Raw genomic sequence first — 10,540 nt, forward strand, 5'->3', positions numbered from 1 at the left:
ATCTAAGTTCCCAGACGTGGGGCTCGATGCGGAAAATAAAATGCGCATTTGTAGGGTTCTGTTAGCAGTTGTATATATTGTGGTACCCATCGGAAACACAATGCATTTGTAGTGTTCCGCAAAATAATTTATCCGTAACACGATTTCCAAGGATACCTTCTGGAATTGTTCCATGAATTCCTTCAAAAATTCCTCATAATATACTGTATAAATTTCTCCACGAAACCTTCCAAAAGTTTGTTCTCTCTCTAATTCTAAAAAAATCAAACAAGGATTTTGTTCAGAATTTCATTTTAAGATTGCTCCTGTAATTTTCAAGGGTACAAGTTCAGGAATTTCTCTGAAGTTTGCCCAAAGGATTGCTTGAAACATGTCTCCAGAAATTGCTAATTCTTGGATCCTTCTGAAATTATTTCTTCCTAAAGGATTCATTCAAAAGTTCTTTCAATGCTTCTTAAAAAAATCCTTATTTATTTTTTTTTCGAATGAGTGTAATCAGTATATCGAATGAGTGTCAAAGGATAAGCAACAAAGGGCGGAATTAAAAGGTACGATACTGATTAAACTCATTCGAAAAGGGTATTCTGCTTAGAGGGTTCGAAAAGTCGGTACAAGACCTTACTTATTATTTATCCGATGATTTCTCTAACAATGTTTTCGAGAAAAGTCGAGAATTTTCCCAAGGATGCCTTCAGAAATTCTTAAAAAAATACTGCATAAATTTTTCCGAGAAACCCTTAAAAAATGTCTTCCTTCTTATTATAAAAAAAAGTCATACTGAAGTTCAAACAAGTATTTTGAGAAGATCATTTTAAGACTGGTCCTGGAATCTGTAACATTACAACTTCAGGAGTTTCTCTAAAGTTTGCCCATAGAATTGCTCGAAAACGTGTATCCTGGAATTAATAATAATATCAGGCTCCTTCGTGGATTTTATCTGAAATCCCCCATATGTTTTATCTAGAAATTTCCTAGGGGATTTCTGAAGAAATTTCTTGGAGTTTTATTAAATATTTTATCGAGCATCCACAAGCTCCCTCGAGATTTTTTTCAAAAGTTTTTGAAGGATCCTTCCGAGGATCGCCCAGTGAATCTTTCAATGATTCCTACAAAGTTGCTCCGAGGTCCTTACAAGGAGTCCTCCGGAATCTCCTCCGAAGATCGCTCACCAAAAATACAAAGAATCTTTTGAAATTTTTACCTGAAGTGCTTCCATTACTTTCTCCGCGGAATCTTTTAAAATTTCATCGAGAAGTCCTTTCAAAAAATCCGTCTTTTCGTCTAATGATAACTCCAAAAGTTGCTCCTCCGGAAAATCTTCCACAAACTCCCAAGCAATTCTTTATGTTTCTTTCATAATTTCTTCTAAAAATGTACCAAGCACCTCCTAAAATTCCCCGAAGAATGCTTTTATGGGTTCCTTCACAATTTTTTTTTCAAAAATTCCTCCATAAATTCTGTCATGGATCCCTGCAATCCATTTGAAAAAAATCTTCACTCCTCCAATTATATTGTTTAGTTTTCTTAGAATGCTTTAAGCCGACACATACGGAAATATCTCTTAGGCTTCCTCAATAAGAACTCCTCCAAGATTTTCCTCAGAAATTTCTATGAGGATTTCTCAGAAGATTATATCAAGGATTTTTCCAAAAGCTCCTTCAGACATTTTTGGATTATTTATCGAATTTACGAACTCTTTCGAAGATTCTTCCGGAAATGCTTCCGATGATATTTCCTAGAATTTTCACATGGGGTCTAAGCGTTCTAAATAATGTCATTCGGTAATTTAACCCGTAATTACCCGGGACGATCTTCCCCTTTCGATGGCAGCCGACAATACGTATTTTTCTTACTGTTTTTGCTCAAATTTAACAGTTTTTATTGGCCCTCGACGAGCAATGTAGCCCTACACTACCACGGTAGCTCATTACAGGCACTCACCTCATCACAATATGCAGGACATTACAAATGACTATCACATCACTTCCTCACGCTTCGGAAGAGCTCATAACATCCCTTTGGACATCTTTATTCGTCCCATCTAGGGACATCCAATCAAATCCAACTTACCTAACTTACATTTTGAACAATTTTCTCGTAAGAACTCAGACGATTTCTTCATTTCAACTAATCGACTTACTAATGGAAATTCATCTTAGATAACCTCATTTCGTCTTGACAGGATTTCTGTTGAATAAGGTACAAATCTACGTCCCCATACGCGTTAATTCCCGTCGTAATAGCCAATAATTACAGATATTCCAACTTACCTTTGCCAATAGCTCATCAGAAGCGAAAAGATGTAGACTATCAATACCGAGCCCCTATAGCTCTGGAAAAAAAATATGCGGAATTTCACGTTTCAATTCCACCAAATTCTCGTTTTGCGTATGACGAAGGCAACCACATCAAAGCAGCAACTATCTGAATTGTTCTTCATCACCGTTAAACTTCCACTTCGCCAGATTCACTTGTTGAACCAACATCCAATTCACATCCCACGAAATCTCTGTGGCACTTCAAAGTTGGATTTTACTGCTGTAGAATGTAGCAATGCTGCAATTAATTAAATAAATCATTGTTTCCTCGTCGGTAAAATAGAAACAGCAAGTCGTGTTCGACTAGGGAGGATGCAGGCGAATGTGTGAGTGGATTTTCTGCATATGAAACATCGTATTTCACAACCACTGAAAAATATTTCTTCATTGCACTGTGTTTGCGTATTATGATGTGGTGGGCATAAATATAATTTTCAAAATATTGTTCGATTTTCTAAAACTACTTTCTTCTCAATTCAAAAATTTTGCGCTCAATCGTACTTTGAACACATGCTTTCAATAGGTTTGCGAAGAAGTTGACCGACTTTTCGAATTAACATTTAAAATTGTTTACCATCATCATCATCATATGTACCATAGAGTCACGTAGAAGGTGTATCGGGTATCGAATTCAGGTTGTGCCCGAAATAGACGTGGACTTGACGGAAAGCAAGTTCGAAGGACAATTATTCAAATTCAATCATATTATTTTAAGGAAATTAGTAGTTCTTATATAATATATTTTACATGATGTGGAAGAGATGGGCTTGGTGGTCTAGTGGCTACCGCTTCTGATTCATGTGCAGAAGGTCCTGGGTTCAATCCCCGGCCCGTCCCTTTCCTTCTGTTTTGCATCTTTCTATCCACTTTCTCTATACTCTCCTATCTGTATATACAAATCATGTGTTTTCATATGTTCATAGCCATCACTAGAACAGGAACGGTTGAAAAGCTTCCAACTTCCACAGCACAGTGTCAATATATCACATAACGCCTACAAGTTATGCAATCAAGCGAACTGTGCCGCACATCTTCAGAATAATAACACCAATGTGTGAACCCTCTGCCAACCATATCCTATCAACACTCCGACATCCACATGGTTTTGTGCAGACGCAGAGGTATATTCGGTCTGATGTGGATACAAATGATTGCAATCATCACTTCCTTCCCCTTCCCCACATTGACCTGCAACCTGACGTGGTAGGCGCCATTGTCGTCTAAGGGGCGATTTCTTCACCCTGGCTTAAGCGTTAAGCCAGGTTTAACTGTATGGGTAAGCCTGGCTTACCGGTTAAGCCGAGGTGAAGAAATCGGCCCTAAAAATAGTAGATCACCAACGCTCACATATGTAGACGGGAAATAGATAAAAATTGTTGCAGAGATGTTCCGAGGTTTTCTTCAGGAATTTCTCTAAGAAATCCTTTGGTGGATTTTGGCCAGCACGAAGATACTCTGAAGGAGTAGGGCTTTACCTCGTAGATTGATAGCTCAGGTTCTGGGTTCCCACTCCGACATCGATGGGAAAACCGATCATCCATGGAACAATGGTGTTTCAATTGTGCTCCATGCACATCATCCAATGGTGCCTTGTGCCCGCATGCAATCGACGGCGTTTCGGTGTCCAAATTCAATTAGGTAACTCGCGACGGTTGTAAAACACGACACTTTATTCTTAATACACACGGAACATGCTAAATACGGTTTATTCACTAACTGTAGCTTAATATTATATTTCACTTAAAGCTAAACGACACACAATACAAATTAAAATTCTGTCGAGCGTTCCATGCTCGTCCGATTCGGTGGCTCGGTTTCGGTGGACTGACTGTATGTTGCCTAGACCTTGCAGTGCACAGATCGTTCCTAGCGTTGCGATGTTATTCCGTCGGCTTCTGCGAGCGAGTGATATTCTCACCGCTCTTATCACATCCTGACCTCGGTATCGGTCATCCTTATCACTCTAGGGGTCGGTTGTAATCGATGATGGTGATGATCGTTATCTCGGAGACTGTGAGAGGGAGATTTTGCTGGACGAACGCAGGTAGCCCATCACAGTGCTTCAGCATACTTCGGATTGTTGATATTGGACTGTGCATTGTGTTGACTTGATCGGTTGTAGCTGCCGGTAACATCTAGAGTACAGGGTTGTAGTTTAAGAGGGCATTGATGTACTCTTCAACACCCTCACCCACCCTGAAATTCGTCGAATTTCTGCAAATAGAAAGAAAATCCTCTTCGACGGGATGGGATGTTGGGAACAGGGTTAGGACTACTGAGCTTGTTAGACAGTTTCATTCGGTTTTTCGCTGTCATCTTCTGGAAGCGGCAGGATACAAAGTTTTTCGACTGGTCGGGTCAAGAAACCAGTGGCAGTTTTAAGAATCACGACTCTAACAACCTTATCACTCCCAGGGTGAACCTCAACAATGCGTCCCAATCTCCACTTCATGGGGGGTTGGTTGTCGTCCTTAATGACTACCAGCTTTCCTACATTGACCTGAACTGCAGGCTGCCATCGCTTGGTCCTAGCTTGCAATTGGCAGAGATATTCCCTGCGCCATCTCTTCCAGAAATCCTGCAACCTCCTTTGAGTGAGTTGTAGAGCATCCAAACGGTTGATTGGAAGTTCTCCTAAATCTGGTTCAGGGATCGACTGAAGGGATGAGCCGATCAGGAAATGAGCAGGCGTCAATGGTTCAAGATCATTGGGGTCGTCGGACAGAGGCGTAAGGGGGCGAGAATTGAGGCACGCTTCGACCTGTGTAAGCAGCGTGCTGAAGTCTTCGGGCGATACAGTTGCTTCGCCCAATACTCGCAGCAGATGGTATTTGGATGAACGGACTGCCGCTTCCCACAAGCCTCCAAAGTGGGGGGCGCTCGGCGGGATAAAGTGCCATTGAATGCCGTCCTTGGCACATTCTTTGGAGACAGTGTCGTGATGATTCCGGCTCTTTAACAGTGTCAAAAGATCTTGCAGTTTATTACGTGCACCGACAAAATTTGTGCCATTGTCGGAATATATATTCTCACAACGACCTCTTCGCGCCACAAACCGGCGGAGTGCCTGAAGGAATCGATCAGTTGACAGGTCTGACACAAGTTCTAAATGAACCGCTTTTGTGCATAAGCAAACAAAAATTGCTACGTAGGCCTTAACTGCACCACGACGAGGAACGGGACGGAGGTAAACAGGGCCAAAATAGTCAACGCCTGTGTTCGAAAATGGACGGGAGACAGTTACTCGGGCCGCTGGTAAATCTCCCATGAACTGTTGGATGGTCGATGGCTTGGTACGAAAGCATTTTTGGCATTTATTCACGATGTTCCGAACGACACTCCTTCCTCCTAACGGCCAAAATCTAAGCCTCACCACACTCAGCATTAGCTGTGGTCCCGCATGCAGCAAGCGATGGTGATAGTGCTGAAGAAGTAGTCGAGTGAACGGATGTCGCGCTGGTAGAACGGCGGGATGCTTCGCTTCTTCTGATTCCAAGGAATGCTTCAGTCGTCCTCCAAGTTTTAGCAGTTGATCGTTTGAAAGAAAAGGATTGTACCAAAAGGAGTGACCCTTTTGCAACAGATTCACCCTTAGACAGCGCCTTCAGCTCCTCGATGAATACTTCTTTTTGTACCAAACGAATCAAGGTATTTTCCGCTTCCCGGAGCTCCAACGTAGAAAGAAACCTTCGGTTTTTCCTTTCTGCAGATGGTAGTCGAAGTAGTTTCATTAGACGCAACCAGTATGCGGTGCGGCGAACGAGGTCCGAATACGTGGAAAACTTCCGGAAATACTCATGGTTGAACTCTGCGATTGTGGAAACCGTTCCAGCGACAACTGTTCGTCGTTTCTCTGCTTCTACGTCTTCCGTTGATCCGATTTCCGGTAATCTAGGCCACTGATCCGGGCTGTATTTTAACCAGGCTGGCCCTTCCCACCAAACGTTATTTTCCAGGATGTGTTGAGGTGTAATACCTCTGGATATGAGGTCTGCTGGATTTTGCACTCCCGGAACATGACTCCACTTACAACCTTCGGTGATTGTCTGAATCTTCGCTGTACGATTAGCAACAAACGTTGTCCAAGTGGTTGGAGGAGCCTGAATCCATCGGAGGACACACGTGGAATCTGTCCAGAAGTAACAGGATGCTGCTATCTTAATCGATTCATGGACCTTCTGGAAGAGTTCGACGCCCAAAACCGCTCCGCAAAGCTCCAACCGAGGAATAGTCTGACATTTCAGTGGAGCGATCTTTGATTTGGATGAAAGTAGTTGCACCTTTACCTTTCCCACTGCATTCATGCTCCGGACATAGAGACAGGCTCCGTATGCCTTCTCCGAAGCATCGGAAAAGCAGTGGATTTCAATCGCTACTGCTTCCGGGATAATAACGCATCGCTCGATCTTTGGTTGATTAAGAATCGGTAGCTGTTCATGGAAATTCCTCCATGCCTCACCCACCGTTGGTGGTACAGACTGGTCCCAGTCGAGCGGATGCCCGTTTTCGTCCCGAATTGTCCATAGCTGTTGCATAAAAACCTTTGCCGTGGTAATTACGGCTCCTAGGAGGCCTAGAGGGTCGAATAAGGTTGCGATCACTGACAATATAGTCCGTTTGGTGATGATGGCGTCAGCGTCCAAAGCGGGAATGGTGAATTGAAATCCGAGAACATCCGTGGAAGGGAACCAGGTTAACCCCAATGTCTTAACCGAAGGATCTGGGTCCAGATTAATCCCATTCGGAGTTCGGATGGCCAAGTTTTCTTCTGGAATACCGGCTAATGCTAACGGGCAGTTGGACGCCCATTTCCGTAGCTGAAATCCTCCTCCAGACAACATCGTATTTAGCTGCCCTTGCAACTCCGTGGCGGTTTTTACATCGTTCGCACCCGTGATTACGTCATCCATATAGGTGTCTTCCATGGCCGCTCGTGCAGCGAGCGGAAATCTTCCTTCCTCATCCAGTGCGAGCTGCCGAAGTGTCCTTGTGGCCAAAAAGGGCGCTGGCTTCGTTCCGTACGTCACTGTGTTCAGCTCAAACGTATGAACGTCTTCCGATGGTGAGTTTCTCCAGAGAATACACTGCAGCGGGCGATCTTCTGGACGGACGATGATTTGCCGAAACATTTTTTCCACATCCGACACCAACATGATTTGCTTGGTCCGACAGCGGAGGATTATGGCTCGAAGATCTTCCTGAACTACCGGCCCCACCAGTAGCACGTCGTTTAGTGAGACTCCTGTTGCCGTTTTGCACGAAGCATCAAACACTACCCGAACCTTCGTTGTGGTTGAAGCTTCTTTTACCACGGGATGGTGTGGCAAATAGCACCGTTTGATTGAAGTCTCCGAAGCCTCGTCTATCAATCTCATGTGTCCTAGATCGAGATATTCCGCCATAAACGCGACGTACTGTTCTCGGAGCGATGAGTCCCGAGCCAATCTTCTTTCGGTCCCTTGGAGTCGCCGGAATGCTATGTCCTTTGATTCGCCTAATCGTAATACAGCATCTTCCGTCCTTGGTAAAGCGACCGTGTACCGACCGCTGTGTTCCCGTTGAACCGTGCTGGAGAACCATTTCTCGCAACGTGCCTCCTCTGGTGAATAAGCCTTGCCGGTTCCCACCTCCTCGCAGGACCAAAAACGAGTGATCAAAGCTTCCAAGTTGTCTAATGTGGAAACGTTACAGCTGATGTTTAGGGAACGAACTGGAACCGAAATACCACCGCTGACTACCCAACCAAACACGGACTCGGTCAGGGCTGGGAGTTGTTCCCCCAGGGAAATCCTCCTTCCGGTTTCGAAAAATTCGAAAAAACACTCGATACCGAGCACGAGGTCCACCACGCTTGATTCGAAGAATGTGGGATCCGCCAGTTGAATCCCACTTGGAAGAGTCCATCTGTTCGTGTTGATAGCGGTTGTTGGGAGGTTAACTGTAACCTTTGGAAGAACTAGGAAGCCTAACTCACGAGAGAAATCGGAAACTCTTGATCGAAGAACCGCTTGAATCCTTTGCCGAACCTTGGTAGCCGCTTGGCCAATTCCTGCCACCGAAATATCTACCCGATCTCGATGGACTTGTAACCGTTGACTCAATCGCTGAGTAATAAAATTACTTTCGGATCCGGAATCCAGCAGTGCACGAGCGGGGAAACGATTGCCAACGTCATCCTCGATCATCACGACTGCTGTTGCCAAAAGAACCTGTGTTGGATGTTGGAGTGCAGCAGCCGATACTGCAGTTTCCGTGGCTGCCACGTTAGCCACTTGGGAGTTGGATTCCTGTGGTTCCTTGGAGTTCGACGGCTTGTTGCCCCCAGCAACTGCCGCAATCTTGGGTTCCCTTTCCTTCTCCTGCTTGAAACAGACCAGAGTATGGTGACGTCCCTTGCAGTTTCGACAGGAGTATTTGGATTGGCATTCCTTAGCCTGATGTCCCACCCTGAAACAGTTCCGACACAGACCATGGGACCTCAGGAGACCATCCCTGTTGGATACTGTCATCCGTTGGAATTCGTTGCACTGGAAGAGGAGATGATCCGATGAGCAGGCAATGCAGCGTCCCCTAGACGCCTGGGTAGGAGCAGAACTATAGCTGGCCTTCATGGATGGTTGCCTTGATTTTGGTTGTTGTTGCTGCTGACCGACACCCTTAGTATCGGTGGATTTCGGTGGAAGACTCTCCAAAACCTGAATTCGACGCCGCAGAAACTCGAACAAATCCTCTAGGGTGTCCTGCGCCTTCGTGGATGAGACCTCTTCCCACCCCCTACGCGTGACCGGGTCCAATCGTGCTGTAAGGATGTTCACCAACAGAAGATCCTTGTATTCGTTCGGTTGAACGACCTGGTCCAGGGTCTGCACGATTCGTTCGAAGCCTTCTACTAGGATGTGTAGCTCGGCTCCGGATTCCTTGGAAAGTGTGGGTAGTTTGAAGAGTCCTTGCACCTGCCGCTTCCTTAGCTGCTTGCTATTATTGTAGCGCTTCAGCAGCGAGTCCCATGCCACCTGGTAGTTGGCCTTCGTGATTGGAAGAGGATCAATCAGGGCCTTGGGTTCACCCTGGAGACAGCCTTTCAAATAGTGGAATTTTTCCACTTCCGGTAGATCCACCTTCCAGTGGATGAGCGACGTGAATAGATCGCGGAAGCTCAGCCAATCGTCGATATCGCCGTTGAACGTCTGCAGCTTGATCTGCGGCAGACGGACGTGGTCGCTTGTGTTTGATGATGCTCCATCGCCAGCACGAACAGGCTGTTCCAGATTTCCAGAAGGTCTCTGATGCTCCTTGATCTTGTCCATGAGGAAGGACTTGACCTCGTAGTACTGGTCGCTGAACTCCACACGTTCCTTCTCCAACGAAGCCTTTTCGGGATTGTAGTCTTCGTGTGCGAAGATCTCCACCATGGTTTCGCTGTAGCCCTCCCACAGCTCATCGAGTTTGCCCAAGCGAATTTCCACTTCGGTGACACTGTTGGCATCGGAAAATGCCTGAGTGAAGCGGTAGATGTCGTTGAAGTTCAACTGGATTTCCTTCAGCCTAGCCGTCAAAGCCCTCATCGACGGTGCCTTGGTTGCTCCTCCAAACGGTGCCATGTTGCCGTCAGGATACCGTGATTTACAGAAAGAGAGAGGTGCGGTGTAGTATACTGCAAAAGCCTAGCTTCGCCAGGCATATACTATCTTAATTTACCCGGAGAAACGAGTACTGGCGCTCCAAACGAAAGAACCGCAGCCGCGTGACGTCACACGCTCGATATCCGATCGACGACAACTCAGCAGCAATAAGTGGATCGAAGAGGAAAGCAAACAGTGTAGTAGGCAGAGTGTAGACCTAGCTTCGCTAGGCATATACTGCGTAAATTTACCCGACAAAACAGATAGCGGTGCTCCAAGGGTTCAATAGAACTATCACGCAAGCTAGTATGTGCCCAAAACGTCTCAATGCAGCAATTACTCAATCAAAGGATGAAGGAAGAGGAGAGATTGTGGTGTAGTATCCAGAGTGAATGGCTTCGGCCAGACATATACTGCACAACTCACCACAGGAAAAATGTACTGCACCAATAATCGATTTCAGTCCCAGCGATCCCAGCCAAAAACGTCCAATATCCAATCCCGTTCCACAATTCGAAACTCAAAGTCGGAGGAGCCCAGAAGGGCAAGCAGGGCTCAGCGGTCAGAGAGGTAACACGAAGAGGTTTGGATTCAAATTAA

At 45.4% G+C, this 10,540-nt stretch overlaps 1 protein-coding gene across 1 annotated transcript; it reads right to left on the bottom strand.

The window, feature by feature from the left end:
* Nucleotides 1-4,276: 4,276 nt before the first annotated feature.
* Nucleotides 4,277-9,919, bottom strand: LOC134286024 (uncharacterized). The gene is made up of 3 exons (XM_062847585.1): nucleotides 5,876-9,919; nucleotides 4,720-5,271; nucleotides 4,277-4,453 (listed from the first exon to the last, which is right to left on the bottom strand). The coding sequence occupies exons 1-3, from the start codon at nucleotides 9,917-9,919 to the stop codon at nucleotides 4,277-4,279; spliced, it is 4,773 nt and encodes a 1,590-aa protein (XP_062703569.1).
* Between the last annotated feature and the right edge of the window lie 621 nt (nucleotides 9,920-10,540).

Source organism: Aedes albopictus, chromosome 2, assembly GCF_035046485.1.
Source record: "Aedes albopictus strain Foshan chromosome 2, AalbF5, whole genome shotgun sequence".
Classification (NCBI taxonomy): Eukaryota; Metazoa; Arthropoda; class Insecta; order Diptera; family Culicidae; genus Aedes; species Aedes albopictus.